At 41.4% G+C, this 24,776-nt stretch overlaps 1 protein-coding gene across 2 annotated transcripts in view; it reads right to left on the reverse strand.

The window, feature by feature from the left end:
- The window catches only part of GPC6 (glypican 6), a 796,186-nt gene extending 784,718 nt beyond the window's left edge, over positions 1–11,468 (reverse strand). For both annotated transcript variants that reach the window (XM_054813009.1, XM_054813008.1), the window contains exon 1: positions 10,921–11,468. In XM_054813009.1, the coding sequence (XP_054668984.1) occupies positions 10,921–11,254 (334 nt within the window). In that variant the 5' untranslated portion in view covers positions 11,255–11,468. The remainder of the gene's footprint in view (positions 1–10,920) is intronic.
- Between the last annotated feature and the right edge of the window lie 13,308 nt (positions 11,469–24,776).

Raw genomic sequence — 24,776 nt, forward strand, 5'->3', positions numbered from 1 at the left:
ATTTGTTGTTTTTGTAATAGAAAAAGGTTTAAACAGTATGTACGTAACTATGACATTACGATTGTGTAAGTCTCATGAAGAAATACTGGCATAAATATAAAATGGAAGCTCTTTGCACACAGGACTGTCCCTTCTTTGTATTTCTTCATTGCTTTAGTTACTTTTGTAAAAAACCCTGCAATTAATTCTCAATCAAATTCTGCCCTCAGCTGCATTCAGTGGAGACAGATAGGCAGAAATCAGGTTTGGAGGTCTTTAACTCAAAAAACTTGTAACAAACAGAAGTGTGCACGTGCCCCACAACCAGTCTGATTACAGTCAATTTCTGCATGGCTTTCAGTATGCTGTCTCAGTAATTAAAGAAGAAAGACGCTTTAGAGTTGTCCTTCAAAGAATGGTATGGGACTTCTGAAGATCAGCTTTGAGAACAAGCTAATCACTGTTTCAGCGTTCAATTTCAGGAAGCCGTTTCTGGGAGTCCTTTCACTTCATCAGCCATGCTACACTGCAAAGACAGGTGTTTGTATTTAATCAAGGCATTTCAATTATGTTCCAGGTATTCAGTTATCCATGCTCATTGTCAGCCCACAGCCAGCACGACGGACCATCTTGGAACATCAGTGGTCAAGGAATACCGCTCATGGCTTTTCACCAATTCCATAAATAAACCTCCTCTGTGCCATTCTTTTAAATACCTTCATTTTTAAATTAGATTTTGATTCTCTGCTCAGAAACACCAAAATCTCTGCTGAGCCAACAAAACCAATTTTGCAATGTTGATTAGCATGATCTGTCTTCCTGGCTTTTTTTTGCAGTTGGACTGCTAGCAGAGGATAGACTACTTCACAAAATAATAACAAAGAAAAGATTATTTTATTAAGGAAGTTTTTACTGTGGGCTAGCTTTGGTATCTTCTTTTACATTTCTGAAACTGCTTTAAATACATGCATGTAATGCAAAGTTTAGACCAGATAAGAATATTGTAAATTGCAATGACTCTAACTGATTAAAGAGAATATGGTCTGAGTCTGAAACTGTTCAAGAGGTATTTTCCATTTCTCTACAACACAGATAATACTGACAGACAAAATGATATATATCTATTTTCATCTAGAGAATCTAAATTGCTCATACGCAGTATTATCTTATATGTTAAAGTTGTAAAGCCAAAAGCTACTGTCAGAGAAATAAACGTTTATGTGTTTATACTGTTAATCAATTTTGCATAACTAAATAAGATGCAGTCACTGTTTGTACTTACAGCTCCTTTCTCTGTGAAACGTCATGTCAGAGAAAAGATGGAAAACACTTCAGATTTAGCCACTAGACACTGGGTGCTCATCACCTCTTGCCTTTGATTTGTCACTGCTTTGTTTAAGCTTCTTAGGGACTAGCACGTATTTAAAAATGATGGTACTCAGAAATTAAAAGACATTTAAAAATTGTGCGACAGCTTCTGAAGTCTGCTGACTGACAACTGGATACTTATGACATGCAAAGAAGCATCCTGCCACTGCTTTTAATAATTCATATTTCAGCACTACTATGAGGGCAATTTTATTTTATATGTGAAAGCTGCATACAGCTGGGAATGGGTACCCTCAGGTGTAGAAAAGATTTAAAACATGAAAACAACAACAAATAGCAGTATATAAACCCGCAGTCTAATAGTCCAATCCATTTGCCTCATAAACCCCAAATTTAAACATGCAATAAAATCAGCAGACACTCACTAAACTGACCACATTAACGATCACACACCGACATGGTAACAAACGGAGAGTTACCCTAAGGTAGGGAAGCACTCTCAGTATGATCCCTCATCCCAGGCAGATGTTCAGCTCCTTCAGTTTTGGAGAACAGACGACTTTGCTAGCATGGCTTTTCAAATTTTGGTGATGCAGTTAGAAAGTCAAGTGCAAAAGTGGGGATAATACCCAAGAACGCTCAGCTGCTGGTAGTTTCTTCTCAATTATACCACAGGAGTACTATACTACTGGTGCATTGCATTTGGCTGCCATGTGAGAAAAGATGGACAGTCTTCCTCTTGCAGTTCCACGGTAATTGTAAGACATCGACCTGAAAGCCACCATCAAACGGTGAGCCCTGCTTTCTCGTCATGACTTCAGGCACACATTCCCACATACCCTCTTGAGTAACTTCAAGATCTTTTTTGGTAGGTTAGCTATCAGATCAGCTTGCTGGCCCAGGTCAGTGTGTCGGACTGCTAGACGCAACACAAGGGAGGCAGTCAGAGGCAGGAACAGGGAACACACAACTTTGCTGACAGCCAACTCCCACGCAGTGGGGTGAAGTGTCAAGGAAAACATACTTCAGTAGTCTGGACCCAAGGTTTTTACAACTTTCCTTTAGATTTAAAGGAAGTGTAAGCCAGAAACTCATAGTCTGTTCTCTTAGGTTATGGAGCACAGTTATATCAAGTTATGACGAGAGGCAGAACTGTGCAAAAGCCGCATTGTTCTCTCCGCAACGGGACAATTACATAATGAAATACTGAGCTTGAATTATTGAGAACTGCCCACTTAGCAGAGCAACAAGCTCTGAAGGAACCGTTCAACAATAGAAATGCCAATACATCTTGATTAGAACTTTTTCCATTTTGGAGAATGATCGGTCAGGTCACCACAATCTGTTTGAGATGAGATGTTTAACCACTTAGATGGCGAGAAAAAGGAGAAATCTACAGACTCTACAGACAAGACCAAATGGAGCATTAAAAAAAAAAAAAAGAAAAAGAAATGGAGCATCTCTGTTCCCTCCCTCCTGCTTCACATCCTATTCACCCAAATCCTTGCATTAAAGCATGAAAGCACTTTTCCAGTCTTTTTCCCTTCTCCTAGGGCTTTAACTGCATGAAAAAAGTCTTAAAACCTAACACAATGAATGCAAAGTGACTCAAGCAATGAGAGAAAGTAGTACCGCCATTCATGGTTCATTCATCTTCCAGTAACAGTCACTTCTCCAACAATTCATCCTACCCTATATTCTCTCTCTGGTTCTCTGAGTCAGGTTCTTCCTAGCCTCACTACCTCTGTTCTAGACCTGTGTATTTGGACTCCAAAGCCACAGATTGATACATTCATGAAAGACTATCCAAAACCAAAACACAGATCACTGTGGCATCTACTGGGCAAGAGAAATCGTTGTTCTGGATTCAAACGCTGCAACCATAAATACCAACACTTTATGCAAAATGTTACTTCTATTACCTGATTGATGAAAAATGAAATTTAGACAAGAACAGCTCAAAGTGAAACACTTCCTGAAGACAGGACACTGAATCCTGAACTGAAAAAAACCTACAGGAATTGTACACAGAATGGGAGCCTCCCTGGCCGTGACCATCAATCAGCACCGTCAGACTTTTGGTAGGATAACTGTGCATAAAGATCCTTTCCCTAATGTTATGTTTCACTTCTTAAAAAGTAAATCCACTTAAGAAAGCCATTTTAGTTTCCTGTATTAATTACTGCTGATGGGCTCTCAAAGGAAAACTCCCAGATCACAAGGGATACTGTAACTCAAAAGCCAACTGCAAACATATGACATGAGAACCGTAGTAAGGCATTCACAGCCTATATTTTGCCAGATCTTCTACATACCTTCATAGTTCTCCAAACCATGGCAGTATCCATGTACATCCTCACGCTATACCATACTACCGTCTGATACTCAGATGTGCAACAGCTCCATCCCATGTGTTGATTTCCAAGACAAACTCAAACAAAACCCAGACGGGTGTCCCCATAGTCCCTAGTATGTTAGAAATTACACATAGAGGTCAGAGAGATATGCGGCTGTCATCATAGACATGGCCAAGAGCTACAGCTACAGAGATTGACAAAAGAATCTGGAAACACACAGTAGAGTGTAGCTTTTGACTTAGAGGACAGGTTACATTACCTATTGCTTGGTCAGGCATCAGGACATGGTCAGAACTAACTGGAGTCCCCAGACAGTGGGATTAGCGTGGCTGACTTAGCCTTTGATCTTTCTGACATACATGAACTGAGCCCTGTGTATTTTTTTACTGTGCACGTGTTTGCATTCATGTGTGTTTGCACATGTGTTTTTCAGATGGGGCCCATAAAACAAAGTTTCAGCCTGGTTTGCAAATACCTATCCTGGTAATGTGCAGCTTCTCCAGCTCCTTCTGTGCTTAAATGTGACTTTGAGGCCAGTCCAGGTAACGGCCGTGATTTTACCCCCCCCACGCACACACGCACGCACAGATACGACCGTGTTATTCTGTTAGCGTACCTAATTTAATGTAACAGCCCTGCAAGGCGCCTGTTAAAAGCAGTCGAGACTTCCACTTATTTCGGGAGATTTGCCCTGCTATTTTAAACCCAACAGGTCAGCGAGCAGGTCTGAGGCTCCATTGTTAGCCGAGGGTCTGTAGAAACTCTTCTTTCAGGAGCAAAGAAAAAACCAGCTCGGGATGCTCGGTACCCTTTACATCTGCTGCTCAGCTGGAGGCGCGGTTAAAAGGCCATTAGAAGCGCAAGGTGACAGACCTCACAGGCTAGGCGAGCCAGAGAGCAATTTGCTGTTTGCATTAGGAGCATCAGCCCTCGCTGCTTCTTTTTGACGGTCCGAAAGCGGCTCCCATCCCGAGCCCTGAAAATCGAAGCCAGGACCGGCGTGCGGGGGGTCTCCATCCCGGCGCTGGCGCTGCGCTGCAGAGCCTCCTCCTGGGCACCCGGGTCTCTACAGCGGGCCGGCAGGACGCGAACCTTCCCGGCGCTACGAATAACTCCTGACTTTTGCCCACCGGAGATTTGCTCGTCCGGCCGGGCGCAGCGAGCGGTAGGGCCCGAATTGCCGTCGCCGTGGCGGTGAGGGGGAGCGCGGGCGGCTCTGTGCCGTTCGGAGCTGCGGCACCTGCCTGCCTTCAAACGCTGCGTGCCTTCCCTGGTTTGCGATCGCTCAGCAGAATAAAGGACTATGGTTTCACTTTGCTGGAAGGAAAAGGTCACGTTAGCCGAAGGAAGCTCATCAGTGAGAGCTGGTGGCCTCCTATAACCAGAGCTAAAAAATTTCTTACTAGGGAAGCTTATTTTTTGGATGTGTGCGGGAGCTCTGGAGCAATAAGCAGTGAAGAAAGCAAACCTTAGTTTCAGTAGGGTTTAGGCTGTTTTTACATACAGGGGAATAAAGTGCTAAGAATTTTACCAGGCATATGTTTTCCTGCCATCTGCAGCACATTTTAAATTCCTTTTGCATCTCGTAATGTGTTCTCTCTGTTTAGCATAATAAATACTCTGCCTTTAAACACCAACCTTTATATGCTGTTCTTAGGAATTTGTGGAGAAGTGTTAATTCTTTTACACATATTTAAGCTGCTAAAATAATTATGCCTGGTAGTATGAACAGTCAAAACCACAGAGTGAAGGTTCCCTTCCCAGGGAGATAGCACCCATTAACCAGGTACGAAGGGGAGCATAGAGTCATAGTTCATTGAAAACGTAATTTCATTTTGCTAGTAATGGGAGTGCTGATACTTTGATACCGTAATGGAGTTTTAAGCACCAAGCTTGTTATTTCAACTAGAAACTTTAATGTAATTATGCATTTTTACTTTACTAAGCAGAAAGAAAGATTAGTATGCATAGTTTTCTTACATGTATCGTGGGGAATAAGACAGAGATCTCCGAGTGATACTGCAAGATGCTCAAGTCATTCAAAAGAAATGGCAGGTGGTAATTTTAAAGACAAATTACCCAGAAAAGCTTTTATTGTTGATCACTTGTTATAAGATTTGCCATTTGCAAGTAATTGTACATTCAGCTGAAACTGACCTTTTATGAGAGCCAAGTGGTAATATAAATGAAATGAATATATTCTTTATTGCAGTAATATAAAAAGAATGGCCTGAGCTTTTAACATAGTGCTTGACCTCTCTGGTGTCTGAACACCACCTAATCTCAGGAGTATTTCACAATAGCATATGATGTGCTAATACAGCATTAGAACAGTTTAATACATTAGCACTTAGAAGTGTAGAAAATATTATAGCTTTAGGTATGCTTTTTGATTATAAATCAGACTGGTGACAGAAAGAAAAAAGATGATTAGAGTACAATACACTGAAATCCATCATTACACTAATTATGAAAGCATCGCCTTTTCTACTTTAAAGTCCCTCTTTCCAAGATACTCTACCATAAAGTCACATCGGGAAACTCCAGATGCTGAGATTTAAAATTCTCAGTCAAAAATGAATTATTTATAAGCATTAAAACCAAGCTATTTTTCCTCAAAAGCCCTGATCTTACAAACAGCACCTTTAGGTTTAGATGTGCATATCTAAGTTGTATTCCCTCTAATGGCATCAGTCACATACAAACCAATAAATACCAAAAAGTGATAGTAAAGCCAGGTCTTAAAAAAGCTATACTTCTCCTAGCTAAATGCACACACCAGTTTATTAGCGTGCACCGTGCACTTACAGTGGGAAAATAAGGGAGGCCGTAAGGGAGGGTGACCAGAGAGTCTCTTGATGCTGCTGTTACTGAAATTGCAAGCAGAAATGAGGAGCAGTCATACACAGCGTGAAGGACACTACTACAACAGCGCTAAAACAAGAAAAGTGCAAAGTTTACATGAAATTCTGCGTCCATCTTCACTGTCATCACTGAGATCAGGAATGAATTAATCTCTAATGGCCCAATTCAGATTTCACAAATTTGCATTGATTATATTATTGATTTCAGTAAGGCTATTCCTATTCTACACTCCCCAGACAGCCGCACAGGGTGCCTGGGAATCCCCACTTGCCTCCTGGTCTACAGGCGCTTTATTCACACAACTCTCAGTGACAGCAGTAGAGTAACAGTAAAATAAGGCATTAATTAACAAGTGCTTTGGTATAGACTCGGACAGGAGGATTTTCTGCTGTTCTCCTGTCAATCTGTCATTACATTTTAGAGCTACTTAGCTACTTAAAGGAAAGCAAAACATTGAGAAAGAGTATCTTGGGATCATCTGACATGGACTAATAGCTCAACTGCATGAGTGACTACTGAGTTTATTTTTATTATTATTACCACTTTAGAGCTACAAGAAACTGTGTTACGTTTGCTAGCTTTCTTCAGTCAACGCCTCTGTATTATGCCAGTATGAATCCCACTCATCAAAGCACAATTTCAAGTGACTCCTGACCTTCAAAATGAAGGGGTTGCTTCTGCTTTCATTTCAGTTACTTTCACGACGGTGTCTCTGTGTTGCCAGAATCTCACCTCGTTCATCATCTGCACAGGAGAACAAAGCTCACTAACTTCTTACGCAGTATTTAGAATTCAACATCTTTATAGTTGGATGCTTTACCAGAACACTTTTAGTCTTTCTCCAAATACACTTTTATTCAGTATCTAATTAAAAAAAAAAAAAAAAAAACCCAAACAAAAAAAAACCCACAAAAGAAACCCAAAAGCCAAACCCAAACAAAACCACAACCCACAAAACCCACACATCCTTCACCTTTCAAAATCTCTACATTAACTGAAAGTGGAAAGACAGAAATCAGACACATCCATTACTTTTCAACAGACATTCACTTTCATTCAGAAAACTTTGAGGCAAGGACACACTCCATCTTTAACTTTGATGTTTCATTCTCATGGCTTCCCCTAAGATGCTGTAAGTTACTGAAATCATGGCTGGAGTTAACCAAGTAATGCTAACAGATATGTGCTGTGACTTCTCTTTTTTGTATTGACTTTCAAGTGACAGATTTTCCTACAGCAAAACATTTCCTGCAAAGTCCTTAGGAGCTCCACTCAGTGCTCATGCTGCGTCACAGCAGCACGTCTCTGACAGATCAGCTCTTCTTCAGGGTACTCCTCAGCAGTTCTATGAGAGGGCAGATTTTAGGAGGATAGCCCGGCGCGCACCACAAGCTACTGCTACCCACCCTGCATCTGACTGAGGCACAGAATCGAGCCTGCAACAGCATATTATGTATACTTCAAATTTTCTTCCTCCCCCTACTCCCAGGCAAAGTTCCTCTGTTGAGGACTTACTGTGACAACCTACGTGGGAAGCCAGCTTTATATGCTGTACTCCAATGTAGGTCACAGCACCAGAATTTGGTGATCAGACAAGACACCAGGCACACCACGTTGATTACAAATAAGTACTATACTATTACATTGAACAATTTAGCATTGTTGTAAAAGCACAGCAGACAGTCGTAATCACATTATTACCAACTTCAACACGTTTCACTTGCAACGATATATGGTAGGAAAACCTGGCATTGCGGTGCAAAAACAGGCAGCTTTTTAGATTCATGACTTCTACCTTCTCCATTCAGAAGTGAGTGCCAGTGTAAATAATTTTACAAAAGTTACCCAACAAGCTGGCTTTGCAGTTCCATTCGGCAGGGAATGTCCGTAGCCTCTCTAATTTAAACAGATTCTTCAGCTCTTTGCATCAGAACACACACACTTTGCATCAATACATACACACTACCTCTCCAGTTTACCAAGTTTCAACAGTCCTAGCTAGAAAGTAGCTTTTAAACAAATGACAAATGAAAACATACGACTACTGTTAAATCAAAACACATAAACCATACTGCGTATTACTATTTTCCATCGTATTGTCAAGCCACCAATGCAAAATCTTTTGAAAACACATTTGTTCAATGTTTGACTGTAATTAAAGTTCTTTGAACTCCTTAAAACATGAGGTATTTGACAGACTACACTTCTTTCATAACAGTAACAAATTGCTTCCTTAACCAAGTCAGTATGGTGGAAAAAGAATGAAAAAATAAAAAATATTCTGAAACCTGTATGTTGATTGCTTTAATTAAACTTCCAGCATTGCACCAGGTTGCAAATACGTAACTTTCACGTTAACGAGAGCATATGCTGCACGAGCAGTTATTACACAACCTCTCAGCACCGTACCAGCAGAGCATACTCCGAAACACCCCTTAAAGCAATCCTCGTCTTCCAGCAACTGAGTAGCTTGAATAGCTACACACAGAACTGCCGGAAAGTTGATACACCAACTAATAACAAGGCAGATAAACCACAAAGAAAACAAACAACTTGTAATAGGAAGCTCAGAAAAAATAACTCATCTCTGCATAAATCATGTACTTCTTAACCATAAAAGTAGATATTACTTATGAAGCTTATCAGGAAACTGAAGAGTAACTTTGGATTTAACTACTGTTAAATATTTAGCTATCATCAGTCTTTCTGTACTGATACCTGCTAGCAGAAAGTTGCAAATACTGGGATTCCTTAAAAATGCATGGCAACTTTGCACTGTACATTCAAAAAATAAATAAGACAATAAAACATCTCTGTGAGCTGAAAGCAACAAGTGCTTACAAAAAGTTACTAGAAGTCTGAAATTCACTGATATTATTATTTTTTTTTTTTTAAATGGGACAGGGACTACCACCCTGTCTCAAAGCAGACAGCGTAACAGTATGTGAAGGGAAAGCATGCCTGTACAGTGAAAGGGTCTGTGGCTGACAGGAGAGATTTCACAATTTAATATAACTGATGAGCAACCTAAACAGAATTTTTTTAAAAAAGAGCACAGAAAGACCAGAGAATCGGTGAGCCTGAGTGACGAAGGTGCCTGTGGAATAGTTATGTGCACAGGCCCTTTACTCTCCTGCCTTGTACTAAAGCACGTCAGTGGGTCAGACCTATATGTCCGAAGGAACACGCATGCCTATGCAGAGATCTGGTCTGTTCTGCACTGGCAACGTGGAACAACTTTCCCCATATTTTCATGTACTACATCCTCGCTGTCCTGAGATTTTCCACATTTATCATTCCTCATGTAAAGTGCTAAACACTGCACAGTGAGTAACTGTGGCTTTATTTCACCTCAAGGAAGATAAATCTACTGCTTCCAACTTTAAAAAGGAAGCTAGCAAACCGAGGGGCATCTAATTCACACTACAAACAGCAGAACCTAACAGCAAAGTGCCAGTGGCAAAGCAGAAATCTTTCCTGAGGGCTCGAGCAGTCCAATTTAAGCAGCACAAGCTCATGCCTTCCCATATCATTTCTTTCTTTTTGTCGTGCTCTCTGATTGCTAAAGGATTATCTGTCCCGAACATATTTTTATTCATTCAGTCCCAAAGATGCAATACGGATACGGTTGTAGGGAAAAGCAGGAAAATAAAATTACAACAAAACCCAACCCCAACCCTGCGTAGGCAGATTGAGATATAACCTGTTGTAGGCATATTTCAGCAGAAGGAAGAGCTAAGTAACAGGCTGCCTGGTGTCTCCGGCGGCGGAGCGGGGTGTATATGTGTGTGGGGGTGTCTCTCTCCGGCAGCCGATGCCTCCGCCCGATTTGGGCTGCAGCAGAAGCGCCCGCCTGCGCCTCCGAGGGACGAGCTGCCCGGCCCGGCGATGCGCGGCTGGGCTGGTCCCCTCGGGGGGCGCGCAGCTCCCCGGGGCCGCGGCGGGGTCCAGGGGGTGCCTTCCCACCCTCCTCCTCCTCCGCCTCCCTCACGCCCCGTCCCCGCTGGCAGCGGGCAAAGTTATTCCCCCGCACCGGGCGGCAGCGGGAGCAGCAGCCACTGCGGAACCGCTTGCTGTCTCTCGCAGCCCGGCTCCAACTCTCAAGAAGTTTCTGCCGGCGAACAGAACCGCGGCTGAGGCTCGCCCGCGCCCCCCCTTATTTTTCCTAATTCCCCTTCTTAGTTTTTACGTGTATTTAATCATGTATTTGCACACACACACGCCCCGCCGGGGAGCCCCCGGGTGCCACCCGGGCCGGCAGAGCCGTTCCGCTCCGCGCAGACAACGCGGCGACTAACGGCCCCGCTTCCGCGGGGAGTGCGCGCACCCGAGCGGCGGCGGCGCTCCCTCCGCTCCGCGGCCCCCCGCCCCGCTCCGCCCGGCCCCTTACCTGCGATCTCCTGGTAGGGCACGCTGGCCAGGCTGAAGCCCTTGGCGCTGTACGCCTGCCGCACCTCGCCGCAGCTCCGCGCCTTGCCCTCGGCCCCCGCGGCCGCGGGCGGCAGCAGCAGCAGCAGCAGCGGCAGCAGCAGCCCCGTCAGGGCGCAGCGCCGCGCAGCCCCCTGCGCCGCCGGCATGGCGCGGCGCGCAACTCCCGCGCCGCCGCCGCACCGTCGCGCAGCCGCCGCGCCCCCCGGCTGCGGGGGCGGCGGCCCGGGAGCCCCCCGGCCGCCGAGGCAAACTTTTGCGAGGCGGGGGGGAGATGGGCGCGCAGACACACACATGCGCGCACGGCGGGAGCAGGAGAGCAGCAGCCTCGTCCCCCCGGCTCCTTCTCCAAATGCGAAGCGCTCTCGCTCCCCGCCAAAAAAAAAAAAAAGGAAAAGGAAAAGGGAAAAAAGAGGGGTAAAAATCTGGCTGTAGGTTGTGAAGATTGAAACCGCGGGCGCGTTGCTGCGAGCGGAGTCCCGGGCCAGCGGCAGCGCGATCCGCCGCGGAGCTGTGCCTGCCGCCTCTGCGAGGCTGGAGGTGGTGGGAAAAGCAGCCGGCGTGGGGATGGACTGGACAGCGGCTCTGTGCGTGCCTGTGTGCGTGTGTGTGTGTGTGTGTGTGTGCATGCGTGTGGTGCACTGGATGCGTGTGCCTGTATTTACGGGATCCGGGGAAACCTCTGCTCCGCGTAGCGCTGGAGCAGCCTCCTGAGCCAGGCAGGGAGAAATGCTGGAGACAGACACAGCGAGGGAGAGCTACACACGCACACACACATGCACACCACACACGCGCACACACACACACGCACACACACAGACGCGCGCGCACAGGGAAACGTGCTACACATTGCATCGCCGAAATACAGGAGCAGAAAGCAAATCCTGGCGTGGATCGCTGTTTGCTGGCGGAAGGAAGGAAAAGCACCCACAGCCCTGAAAACTTCCTCCTCACCACGAATCCAGCCGCTCCTAGCCCCAAAATTACAAATTGCCAACTAGCGAGAAGTCAAAAAAGATACTCTTCGGCGGTATTTCTCTCCGTAATGGCAGGTTTGGAGAAGACCCCGTAAATACTTTTTTTGTTGTTGTTTCATTATTATTTGTTGCTCACATAAATACCCAGGCTGGAGAGCTAGAACGAGGATGAGTCCGTAGTCTAAAAGAGAGAGAAGGAAGGATGTTTCTGTGCATCAGACAGAGAAGAATGAGGAGGAAAGAAGAAAGGCAGTCCTTGACCCAGGTAATTCGTGCCACCCTAGGAGAGGAGAGCAGGAGACAAACCCATAAATTTTCTCCTGCAAATAAGCATCTGCAAACAACTGAATGGGGGAAGTGAAGAAAATTCCCGCAAGGTGAATCGAGTCTCTGCTTAGGGAGAGAGAAAAATATTCTGTTCTTAAGTATTTGATAGTAAAATCCAAAGTTACTGTTTTAAAGGATTTATTGCAGTGCCTTTCATGACTACTGTAGAGAAGTATGATATTTTATCAAAAGTGTATAGACAGAGGTGTCAGGCCCGGGATGAAGAAGGCCAATGGAAGAGATAAAAGACCATCAACTTATCAGTGAGGAGGCATAGAGCAATATCATGACATTATCATAATTCAGGATGCATTCAAATTAGACCAAAATTATTAGGTGCCAATACTGCTGCAGCGTCACATTAACTGCAGTGTTAGTCTTGGGTCTGGGCCAGTGTACGCAGCCTGATCCCCTAAGTGTTCCCCTAGCCTCCCTTACAATTTTCCCTTTCCCTCATTGTCATTCCTGTTTCTTCTCTCCCCTTTTCTCCACCAGCGCAGTGATGATGCTCTGACACTGCTTGTGGACACAGCAGAGAAACAGCAGTTGTGTGCGCAGCCCTTGTCCTCCCTCTTCCTAGCAAAGTTCCTGCGTGCGCAGGGCCAAGGGGGGCCAGGAAGTGGTGGGCGAGCAGTAGATTTTATTAGAGTCCTGCAATCCAGTCAGAAAGATGGGGTTACACCTGTCCCTACAACCCCCCCCCACCAAGGTGAGATGTCTCTAGGGGACAGGTGACAAACCCCAGTGAGATCAGGTTGGGAGGCAAAGGCTTGGGACGGCGAGGTTGGCGAAAGAGAGGGATTTCCTTCCTTTTTGCCAGTCCACAAGACTTTTAAAGCTCCATGGACTTGCTAGCTTGAAAGGTTTAACTATATATCACAATCCTTGCTAGCGCTTGTTTTGGGGGATTTGGTGAGTAGGTATCGTAACAGTGTCAAGTGCTATCATCTCCTCATCTCCTCATCTGCCTCATCTCCTGGAGGACAGGGTGAAAGTCGCTGCTTTAGCAACCCACAAACACACAACCTAACAACACAATGTGTTACCAGCCCACTACAAATAATAAGCTGTTAGTACGCATTAGTGACACCATATTAATGAAAAGTTAGGGAAGGTCTGTATATTTACAGTGTGGAAAAGTTGTGACAGATCTGTATGTAAGATCTCACTGTATGTAAGATACATACAGTTCACCCCGAGATAGGATCAGGAGGGTGTTACAAATGTTACACGTACCTAATTTCTTCTGGATTGATCCAACTTTCCTCTACATGGTGGTCAAAGCGGAGAATTGTCTTACCACATATCAAGCGTGACAGACTCCCCCACAATCCAATCTTCTTCAACATTTCTTCAACCCACAGGAAAGTTATTTGACACAAATTCAAAGATACAAATGAGAAAATCAGCAAACTGAAGTGCAGAAATCGTAATAAAATAGCAAAAGAGATTCTGTGCTTAACTCAGGGGTGCATCTAGGTAATTGGTATTTAAGAAAATAAATTTGCAAGAAAAAATGGGGTTTATTCACCCCTGCGTTTATTGCAAATACCAGTTGAATTCATGCCATTGATAATATAATAGCACTTGTATATAAGGCAGTGACAGCATGATATAACCTTTATATAACATGGAAAACCTGCTATGGGAAAATCAGGCTCATTTCCACCCTTGAATCCTGCCTTGGACGTAAATGGCCTAGACAGCCGGTTGCGTTGCAGTCCTTCACGTTGAAGGAACACCTTACTCTCCCAAGAGCTCACATTTAAACACAGGTATTTCTACTGCTTCAACCAATCTCCTACTCATCACATGGGAGAATCATCGTGTGTGCTCAGTACATGTGTAATTAATTTTATACAAAGTGGAAGAGCTCCAAAGAAAGCCCAGGTCGGAACATGCTCTAAGCAGTGGCTTTAGCAATCCCTTAGAAATGTAACACCTTCTGCCAGGCACAACATAGGCATGAGCTTAAAGCTCTCCTATTTCAGGACCCGTGCTATTAGGCTATTTGAGGTGGTCATACCATGCCCATCCATTTTCAGCCGTATCATAAAAACCCATATAACTGGTGTGTTTCACAGCTCGTGAAAATACCTCTTGAATTTGTTCTCTCAGAAGGAGGCACACACAACCACTGGTTGCTGAATTAGAAACAATTTAATGTATAGAAGATGGTGAAGAGTTCTCCTTCCTCCTCCTTGTCGTCGTGATTAGTGTCTTCCGGGTTAAAGTGCTCTCTGGCACAGATGGACTTGATTCTGAGTTGCCGCATATCAGTGAGTCCTCAAACCTCTGAGTTGTTGGGTAAAAGGCTGGCTTTTCCTACATCAGTTTTGGAAAGCAACACATTCAATTCATTTGCATAAGCACCAAAATGAAATATTTTATCTTAGTTAAATGGAACACTCTAATCATTGGGGAATGTTTTTGCTTATTTTGCATTTCTGCGGAAAGAAATAATAACACTTAAAAAAATTTATTTTTAATATTTTTGCTTGCTTGGCAGTCGGACTGAAAATCAATCATTTACCCTCTTGGAGACTCCCCTCCACCAAACACATTCAATGTAGTAACATAGATGATTCCTTAGAATGAAGATTTTACAACACATTTACTGGCCGAGTTTACCGCAAGCAGGCTTTTTTTTCCAAGTTATTCCAAATAGAAGGTGTTCATTCGTATCAAGTTCTACTGATTGATTTTTTTGCAAACTTTTGCCTGAAGTTGTGCCAAAAATGTGGAAGACAAATGATTTTTAACCTTTGTTTCCAAATACTTCTATAAAAAAATGGATTAAAAGTAATCATTCACACCCTATCATAATAAAAACGTCAATGCAAAGTGGAGCAGCAGCCAGCATTAATTCCTCCAACCACTGCAACACTCTGCCCCACATGGCTGAAACAGTTTTATGGTGTGCAGTAAAGGAGCTATGGAATCTCTAAACAATAAGGACAAAAATAAATACTGAATTGCTGCATCATTTGCCAAGCAGCCATCATCTTGAGCTCTGAATGATTCAAGGACATGGTGGAAAAACACATGATTATGGAGTTTAAACATTATAATGTGTGGTACATAGACATGAGATTGAGATTGTACAAGGAAGCTTTGCTCATTTTTTTCATATGAGTTATTTCACTTTATAAACAGGATAAATGATGTTACGTTGAAAGATACACTGATTTATTATCAGGTGTTATCAAAAAACTCTCATTGATGTCATGGGTTTTAAGGGGACTGCATAGACAAAATCATCTTTCACCTGACTTGACAATAAAGCTTTGGCAAATGTCAAAACGCTCAATAACTCAACTTCACACAAAAAAAAAAAAAGCAGCCAACTTCTCAATTCACCGTTAAATCTATGTGCTCTGTAGATTTGCAGCTTTCACATAATGGATTTCTAGCAAGAAGGTTTCACAGGTTGAGGCAATAATCGGTGAGATTCTCAGATGTCCAATAGAATTATTGTTGGTGAAGTGGCTCCGATGTTCCAGTTATTTCTGCAGGTGGAGGACTACTGCTGTGCAATTACCCCCTGTCTGCACCACCTGGCCCTGAAGCACTGCAGAAGCTGTAGTTTTGGGAGCAGAGGGCTGGTAAGGTCCTGCCTTCGTCTTAGGGGGACACCCATCCCCACACAGGTTTCCAATGCATTTTTTTAGAGTACAGAACACATCCTTGATATTGAGGACTTAGTCACCCACAGTCCAGGCTGTATGCCCCAACAGGGAAATCTGAACACGCTCCTTTTTCTGTAAAACTGTGTGGAAGAATATGAAGAAATTACATGAAGAAAGTGTTCCTATACTCCAGGTGGACGTGGTTCTTTAAAAGCCCAGAAATCGTTAATTGTATGGTGATGAGGTAACACTCTGAATGAAACTGAGCTATAAGCTTGTCCCAATAAACCTTTCCAAAGACCAGTTCCATGAAGGCATACATTGCAGCATCAAAAGGTCCCTTTTAACTGGTTTTTCATGTTGTGTCCAGAGCCGTCGTAGAGAAACTTCCTCAACACAGCTCTTCCTTATCGCTCTATGCTAGAAAGGGAAACTTGGGGTTTTTTTCCCTGTGTACTGTATGGTATTTGCAGCAAAATTAATGCAAAGCCCAGTTCTTTCCAAAAAGTAAGCTCTAGAGGCACAGGTGTGAAGAACTCATCTTGCTCTTGAAGTTGCACTCAAAAATAGAATTGTCAACACAGCTGCTAGATAACTCCTCTTAGAAAAAGGTTTTCAGACTCACGGCCAAGAAAATAGACCTGCTAAATATACAGAATAATGAAATACAACTAGCTTTCTTTCCTCTGAAAATTTTCAGAGACAGAAGGTAAAAAAATGATCTAAGATTCCATATGCTCAGTTACACATAATATAGGAGGCTTAGACTCCCATAAAAAAGGTTTATAAGTGGTAATCAGTGATATCATATTAATTATAAGCAGTAGTGGTTGCTCTTGAAATCTGCAGGCTATGCTATTTTGGGCAATAGCAGCGTTTTATTTTAGCTGTTCATTTTATGAAACCTTTTGTGACCAAACGCTAGAAGTTTATGCATAGCAACTGAATGGGTAAGCCGAGACGCCTGAGCTTTGCAGCGACAGTACGCGACGGCTGGACAGAACCATTGCTCCTTTTAGGTGAGGATTACAGCAAACAATCCAGGGCTGTTGTTCATAATAATTACAATTTTAAAAATATATTTTTTTCTATCTATTTATTTAAGGTAGTGCCATTTAACCCTGCCCATTTTTTAATAAAAACAGTGGACCACAGTGGTATTCTCTCTTAAATAAAATGCCTACAGTTTGTATTTCCTTAGAAAAGGCCAGTTCCAAAAAAGGGGGAAAATGAAATGTTTTCTAAGACCATAACTTTTCATTACAATAAACAGTGAAACTGAAGTGCACGTATATAGATGAATTCTGGTTTTATGCTCAATTTCACTGAAGTCCAAAACATTTTTAAAGCTTGAATAAATGTTGGCAAAGTTCCAAAATCTAACTAGTTATATATTTGTGTAGATCTTACACTGACCAAGAAATAGCATTTTAAATATTATGTACTTCTTTTGTGCTCTTATGATGTTTTACTTCTAAGTGACTGGTCTCCAGCTCAGGCAGGATTTTGACATTATACTAGATCTTTCATGAACAAATGCCATTTTTCATAAGAACAAATATATACAAAATCAGGTTCATTTTCAAACATATACTTTTATGAATCTGCTCCTCTCTAGTTAATCCACAGATAAGATGCAACATCTGTTCTGATTCTCAACTGTACAAGAAGATTACCTTAAAGATTCCTAAAAATGGCTAAGCATCTTTTTATTCTCGATTTCCTGCACCATCTTACTATCATTAGAAAGTAACAACTAAAACAAAAAAGCACTTGATATACAAAGTCAAAGAAAAATGTTAATTTCCGAACAGCATTTAGACTGTAGATTAATAGTTTTGAGAATCATTACTTATTTTTAAACATGCACTTATTAGATACCAAACTACAGGGTGTATTGTAGCAATATTACAGAGTTGAAAATATTCAATATGCAATAGATTATTGCTAGGAAGACTAGCTTTACTTAGATCACAGGCCTGAGTAATGCAAAAGCCAACAGGTGTCCACTGGTGACAATTTTTGTCCGTACCAATTTGCAATATCATTTTTTTTTCCTGTTCAGCTAAAAGTTGAGGCGATGCTATGCAATAGACAGAACATGGACACTATTTTTGGTAGAAAAGTACAGTCTAATATATGCATTATGGCTGTGAATTTAAGGTTTGTAGTTTTTAAATTACAATTTCCGAGCAATGTGTTTAAAAGTATATATGTTCTCTGACAAAGATCAAAGGGCTTAATATATTTTGTAAATTACAGCTATAATGATGCCATTTGCAAAAGATATAATCTACTGGTCTATTTTCATAACGAATAGGAGCATAACGAATCACACACGCTTATATATTCAGCAAAAATACGGGACATCTTCAACTTGACTTGGAATGTGCATTATGATAATAGTTGAGATTTTATTGGAGAGTAAATTTTCTTTTTATTTCTCGGCATGCTCACCTTGTCAGCTTTCTTGGGTGTTTAAGTTTTCTAAAACAAATTATCTTCTAGGAATATCAGCAAATGAGGTGCAGGAGAAGGTTGCAACGGTGCATTCATTCCCGTGTGCATGCACGTGTACTGGCAGGCTGTGGGAAAAGAAAGGCCAGGTTCTTAGGTAAAGATAGGCAAGAAACCTCTTGTGAGGATTAAAGGAAATGATACCTCAGGCACCATTAAATAATTTCATTTTTCTTGGCACTTTTAATAGAATGATGTCATCGCCGCCTTGTCCTGGGGTGGGCATGGCATGGCTAATAATCGAAATAGAATATTGTATGGAATGTAAAAGAATGGATAAATTGGTCTCTTTCCCATGGATGTTTAATACAGATTTATATGGGTTCATGGAGAGACTAGACAAACGAATGGAAAAGAAATTAGCTGAGAGTTGCTAAATACACAGAGTCGACTTCTGGCTCAGGAATAACTTGAGCAACCAGTTGCTCAAGATGACAGGTTATCTCTATAGATTTGTCCTTTTCTGTACTTTCCATTGGCACATGCTTTGGGTCACTGTAGGAGAATGAGCAGCCTGCTAGGTCTACCCTTTGGTCAAAGCCAGTACAGCCATTCATATGTTATATTCTTAATTTGGTTTTGATCTTATGTACCTAGAACGGAAGATAACCTAAATATAAAGAAAATGCTTATCTCTTTGGGTCTGGAAAAACATACCAGTTTCTAAAGTGCAGTGAATGAATTCAGACCTCCAGCAGGAAGCAGTGCAGACCTCCCCGTAAATGTACATGCCTTGTAAATCCCTCATAAACCTCCGGTTTACCAACCCCACCCTTCGAGTGTTACAGGGATTGCCAAAAACTGACTTTTTTTCCACTTCCCGCAGTCAGGGCAGTTGAAAGGAATGACCGTATTCTACAAGATGACCGGCTGGACAAATACAGTATCTTTCTTCTAAACATATGTTCTGCTTCACAGGAAAGCACAGTCCCTCCCTCCCTCCCTGCCTCCCTCCCTTCCAGTGAGTCCCCCTGACTTGCTGCTGAGTGGTATTCCAATTTTTTTCAGTCCCAGCAGTAGTTTCTACTTTGATTCAACACAGCTCATGTCCATTTGACCTTTAAATGGCAAAAATGCTAAGATTTTATTAATATCAGTGTAAAAGTCTTAGGGGTTTTTATCCTCAGGACACTAAATTGCACACATTTAATTGAATAAAAGGATCACTCCTCCTAGGGAGGGGAAAGCCCACAGAACCTCTCTTCTATATTTACCTGCCTACTGTTCAGATAAATACCTGTCTGCTACAGCCTTATGTTCATGTTCAGCAAGCTACAAATCTAAGCTTGGGGCGGGGGGGGGAAGTTTTGGGTTTGGGTGGTTTTTTTTTTTTTTCACGAGAAGTTTACTCCACTTCCTTCAGGACACTTTTTGCAGATATTACGAAAGAAAGGACTGTATTCTTTTAACAATACTCATGTTCAGGGAGTTGTGTTGATTTACAATTTTGATACAGAAAAATCAGATATGGGTATTGATCTGTGCTTATTCAATTCTTTGTTGGTTAATACAGTGACAGCTAGCTTTTCCTGTACTGCTTCAGCACTGCTTTGTAGTTCCCAGCATTGCCTTTAAGTCTTCTGTGAAAGTTGGGTATCATATTCAGCCTCCCTCCAATCTTCAGACATCAACTTGCTTTAATTATAAAATGTGTATTTATTAAGTAGCTCAGACACTTTATTTTTATTTCCAGGCTCACAGGTTTCAGGAGAATGCCTCTTTCTCCTGGAGATTATTTTCGTTACTTCCACATGAATCCTTCATCAAGAGGCTTCAGTGTACCTTCCTTTGATACTTTTTACTTCTGTCAGCAAAATTATCATTAGTGTAATCATATCACCATCTTTTTTTATTTGCAAGGCTCAGTCTTAATGTTAGTACTTCAAGAAGTGCTAGGAGGGGGAATGGCAGGAGTTTATTTTCAGAACGCAAGAAAAAAATAAGCGGGACACTTTCTTTTCCTACTGCAAGTACTTTGCAGTTTCCTCTGCAGCAGCTACAAAATTGTGACCCTTAAAAATAAATCAGTTCCACAGCAGATAAAACACAGTAGAGAGACTGTGGCAACCCAGCAGATAACAGTGTGCATATTTCTATAGGATCCAGCAGTCTACCTGCTCCTTATGCATGGCTCGTTCCCCAGAGATACCTAAGGAGCGTATGACCCCATGGGCATGTAACGCAGCATGGCAGGTGTCCAGCTGCCTCCAGGCAGCCTTTGAAAGACCATTTGCCTAACCTGACAAGCTGTAGATAATTGACTAAAACATATCTGTTATCTGATAAGGTCTTAGGGTGGTGTCTTTGTGAAGACAGCAGGCTTGTGCCCTGCCTTGCCTAGAAGAGAGAAGGTGCTGAGGTCAGAGAGAGCCTGGAAATCAGTGGCTGGGGAGTCACTTTCAGCCTCAAATCTTTGAAGATAAGTTTCTCTGCAGAGTCAGAATATCCAGTCAGATATCAACTCCTTTAGAATAAACAGAAGAAATGTAAAAGACATTTTTCTGTGTTATCTGTGATTCCAGTGGGAGTTTTGTATACCAAGATCGCTGAATATGCAGAAGGTCATTTATAAGCCTATCCATGCTGTTCTCTGTGATCACTAGGAAAAAACCTTGGAATTCTTACACAATAGCATCACTAGTTTCAGTAGTGGTGGGATCAGATGACTTTCTGAAGTCCCTTCTAACATAAATTATTCTATGACTCTGTGAATTCAATGTGATATGCTGATTTTTGCATGAGAAATAAAGTTATACAAAGAAGAAAAAAAAAAAAAATCTCTGAAAAGAACATGGCACCAAGCTCCATCTTTCTTTGTGGTTCCATAGGACAGATCTCAGCTATAGGAGTCATGACCGTGACTCTATTGACAGCAACAACTCCTTTCTTGCTGCTTGTCAAAATGGAACAAGGAAGCTGGCTTGGGAGGACTGAAACTTGGATGTACTTCTCTGAGGCTGAGCAGAGCCGCAACTCTGCGATGTCTATGCCTAGAATGCAATCTTCTGTATTCTTTTCTTCCTGGGCATTTTAATTGGCTCCTGTTGTCTTGCAGTGCATGTGTAGTGGCTGGACTCATCTCGGCTCAAGAATAAGCATTAGCTCATACCTTTTCTATGTTGCTCATAGCCTTTCTATGTTTCTTTAATTAGCACCTTCTTCTGTCTAGCTAAAATGGCTTCCTGCTGCTTGTTTTCAAGCTCAAACATGTATGAATCCTATCACAATAAATATTTACAAAATACACATCTGAGAAAACTCACAATTCTTAGAGTGCCTTTGGAGATCATCTTAGAAACCACAGGTATCTTAATGTCAATTTCAGTGAGCCTTGGTATCTTGGCACATACTCTATGCAGATCCTTTTGTAAATTGGCTTTCCCTTTTTTCCAGGGAAGACCTACCAAACAGCCTCTTGATGCTTTTCCTACAGCATGTACTTATTTTTAAATGCAAAGCTCAAAAAACTAAGCAAAGCTCTTCCAAAAAACATGAGGGTTTTTTTTTCTTTAAAAAAAAAAGGCATTAAATTACTCTGATCTCAGTAGAACTATTGCAATTGATTTCTTCACACTTACAGTCCCTGCTTGTAGTTTACTATATGTACGTAGATTGCATATGTTTCAATGGGTTTGCTAAATGTTGTATAGTCAGTCTAGCCATGTGCAGTAGTCTGCATTTAGACATGCATAGTCTATCCACGTGCAGAGTCCTTTTGTCTGGATTTCAGGTTACATTTACTGGAGTCTCATGACTCTAGCTGCTGAAAAATTCCAGATCAATAGCCAGAGAAATCAACTCAGGTCACTAATAACACACAAAAATGTATTGCCAAACAATAGATAGTAACAACTAGAACAATTGACAGATATAGAATGGACTAATGCACCTTAGATATCCAACCAGACTGTAGAACAAAATATGTGAAGGAAAAAAGTGAAGGAAAACCCAAAAAGATTCCTTGCTATTGCTAGAATTTGCACATTCCTCTTACTAATACGTCTGTGCACTCTTTCAGTTTATTTAAGATTATTGTTGCAAATCAATCCAAAAGATAGCCCTTGTTTCTGGCAGGGAAGAAGAGTCGTGCCCCGAGCACCCAGTGCTACAGCCCAAGAGCTTTGGGGAGCCCCCGAAGTTGTGTCTGTCTGCGTCCTAGTGATACCTCTCGGTGCATCTACCCAAAGACTTAATCTGCATGCAAGCTAAAAACTTCATACAATCTTGTCAGAGAAGCTTGGGGCAGAGCTTTGCTGCATCATATCTGTAATCTGCAAGTCTGAACATCGCTTGAATACTAAACCACACACATCTTCCGAAAATGCAAGGATTAAGCATGAGAGTCAATAACATAAGTCCTAATGCAGGGGACATGTAAGGCACATGCAAATATTTAGCTGAAGAGCAGATTTACATGCCCCATATGCAATCTGCGCATCGCATGATCTTATAATTTTTGTCAGTTTGTAATAAAGTTGCACTGGCATTTTGAAATACTGTGTGATTACTGGAGTGAAAGAGAGCCGGATGAATACTGTGCAGTGTACGTTTTCTGCTGTGGTGGGTAAGAAAAATTTTGCTCGCTAACTCCATTGTCATCTTGAATTCAGCTCTGAAATACCTTTGCAAAGCTTCTAGAAATATGTTGATGTGCTCTCATAAAAGTGGCAGATCATCTGAATTTGAAAACCACAACTTCATATTTTAGAAAGTACATGTGGAAGTAAGCACTGATAATGAGAAAGAAATCTGCTTTGCACTTGCAGACATAGTGTAAGTTTTTTGAACATAAAAATAGGATATTGTTTTAAAGATAATTAATGGCAAGATACTGAATGCTGCAAATAGGCATATAAGTGTCTTTATAGAAGCTATGTTCATCCCCAAGAATTTTATACTCAAGTTGCTAGCATAAATTTATCAATGATTAATTGTTTTTGGAAAAGAATGACAGTTTATCATTAATTTATGGGATAGTAGACATATTTGTCAGACTTTTATCCTATTTCATAAAAAATCAAGAAAATATTGGATCTGTTCCCTGACCGCCAAGAGCAACGCTGCCATTCCTTCCTTTGAAAGGAGATTTGAGTGATAAACTTACTTCTTTAAAATGATGCTTTAGGTTTAGAGTTTTCAAACAGATATTCTATATATGATGCACATATACTTTGGATTATGACCTGAGTTTAGGCATTTGTTACATAGAAAGGTTTACTACTAAATTTATGGCTAATAAAGAAGTCAAACTTAAGACGAATACCCTTTCTCTTTCCCTGAAGATCCTTGACAGTTCTATGCAACTTCTACAAAAAGAAACAAAAGAGTTGTAACTTAAAATCTCATTTATCACATTTAATACTTGGGGATTTTGTTTAATTTTTTGTTGTTGTTGTTGTTTGGGGTTTGAGGTTTTTTTTCTCCAAGCTTTACAAAACATGGGGTTGGAACTAGGTGACCTTTGAGGTCCCTTCGAACCCAAACCATTCTATGATTCTGTGAAAAAGAGAAAATTTAAACTTAAGAACTTTACTTAACATAAGGGAATTGGATTGTGGTTTTATAAAAAAGATTATATACTGTAACATTCATAACAATAACATTCATAATAATAATAATTTCATCTATTTATTGGAAAGCAAAACAAAGATGCGAACCTTTTCTTAAATGAAAATATCTGATCACTTTCAAGAAATGCTTTAAGTTATTTGGTTACCTGAAAGGTTAAGTTACAATAAAATTATAATGAGGAATGATGCAAACTTCAAACTACTCTGCATAAATGATTTTTCTACCAATTAATCACATAGTAAGGGACATTAAAAATACTTAAAGAAAAAATAGATCAAGTAAATAAATAAAAGTAAGGTTTAAGAAACATACCTGAGACGAACTTCTTCAGTGTTTTTTTCTTTGGCAATGTTTATCAAGAATTGGCCTCTCACTTCTGCCGGTTTGTGTTACAGGTAAAGAAGATAACAGCCTAAAGTCTTGATGGGAAATAATCACCAGATTTTATCAATAGAGAGTTTTAGTCCCCACCTATATTTCTTCATTGTATCTGCAACTTTATTGATTACATTTCTCTGTTTATTGCAGCATCTGTGATTAAAGATACAGCTAGCAAAGGTGACCACTGTTAATCAGACGCCACCTCTCCTGACAGTGATCACTGCAAAAATATTCTCAGTGTAAAATAGCCGTCAGACCTGTACCAGGGACATATTTATGGAGGTATTAGTTTAGCCGTAGGTGAGATGTTCTGAACCTAGCAAATCTTAGCCAAAGCATTAGCACCTCAGAATTTTACAAGATAGTTGCTTTCCAAAGGAAATAGAATATTTAAGCTCAGCAAGGGAGGATGATGT

Source organism: Grus americana, chromosome 1 (assembly GCF_028858705.1).
Source record: "Grus americana isolate bGruAme1 chromosome 1, bGruAme1.mat, whole genome shotgun sequence".
NCBI lineage: Eukaryota > Metazoa > Chordata > Aves > Gruiformes > Gruidae > Grus > Grus americana.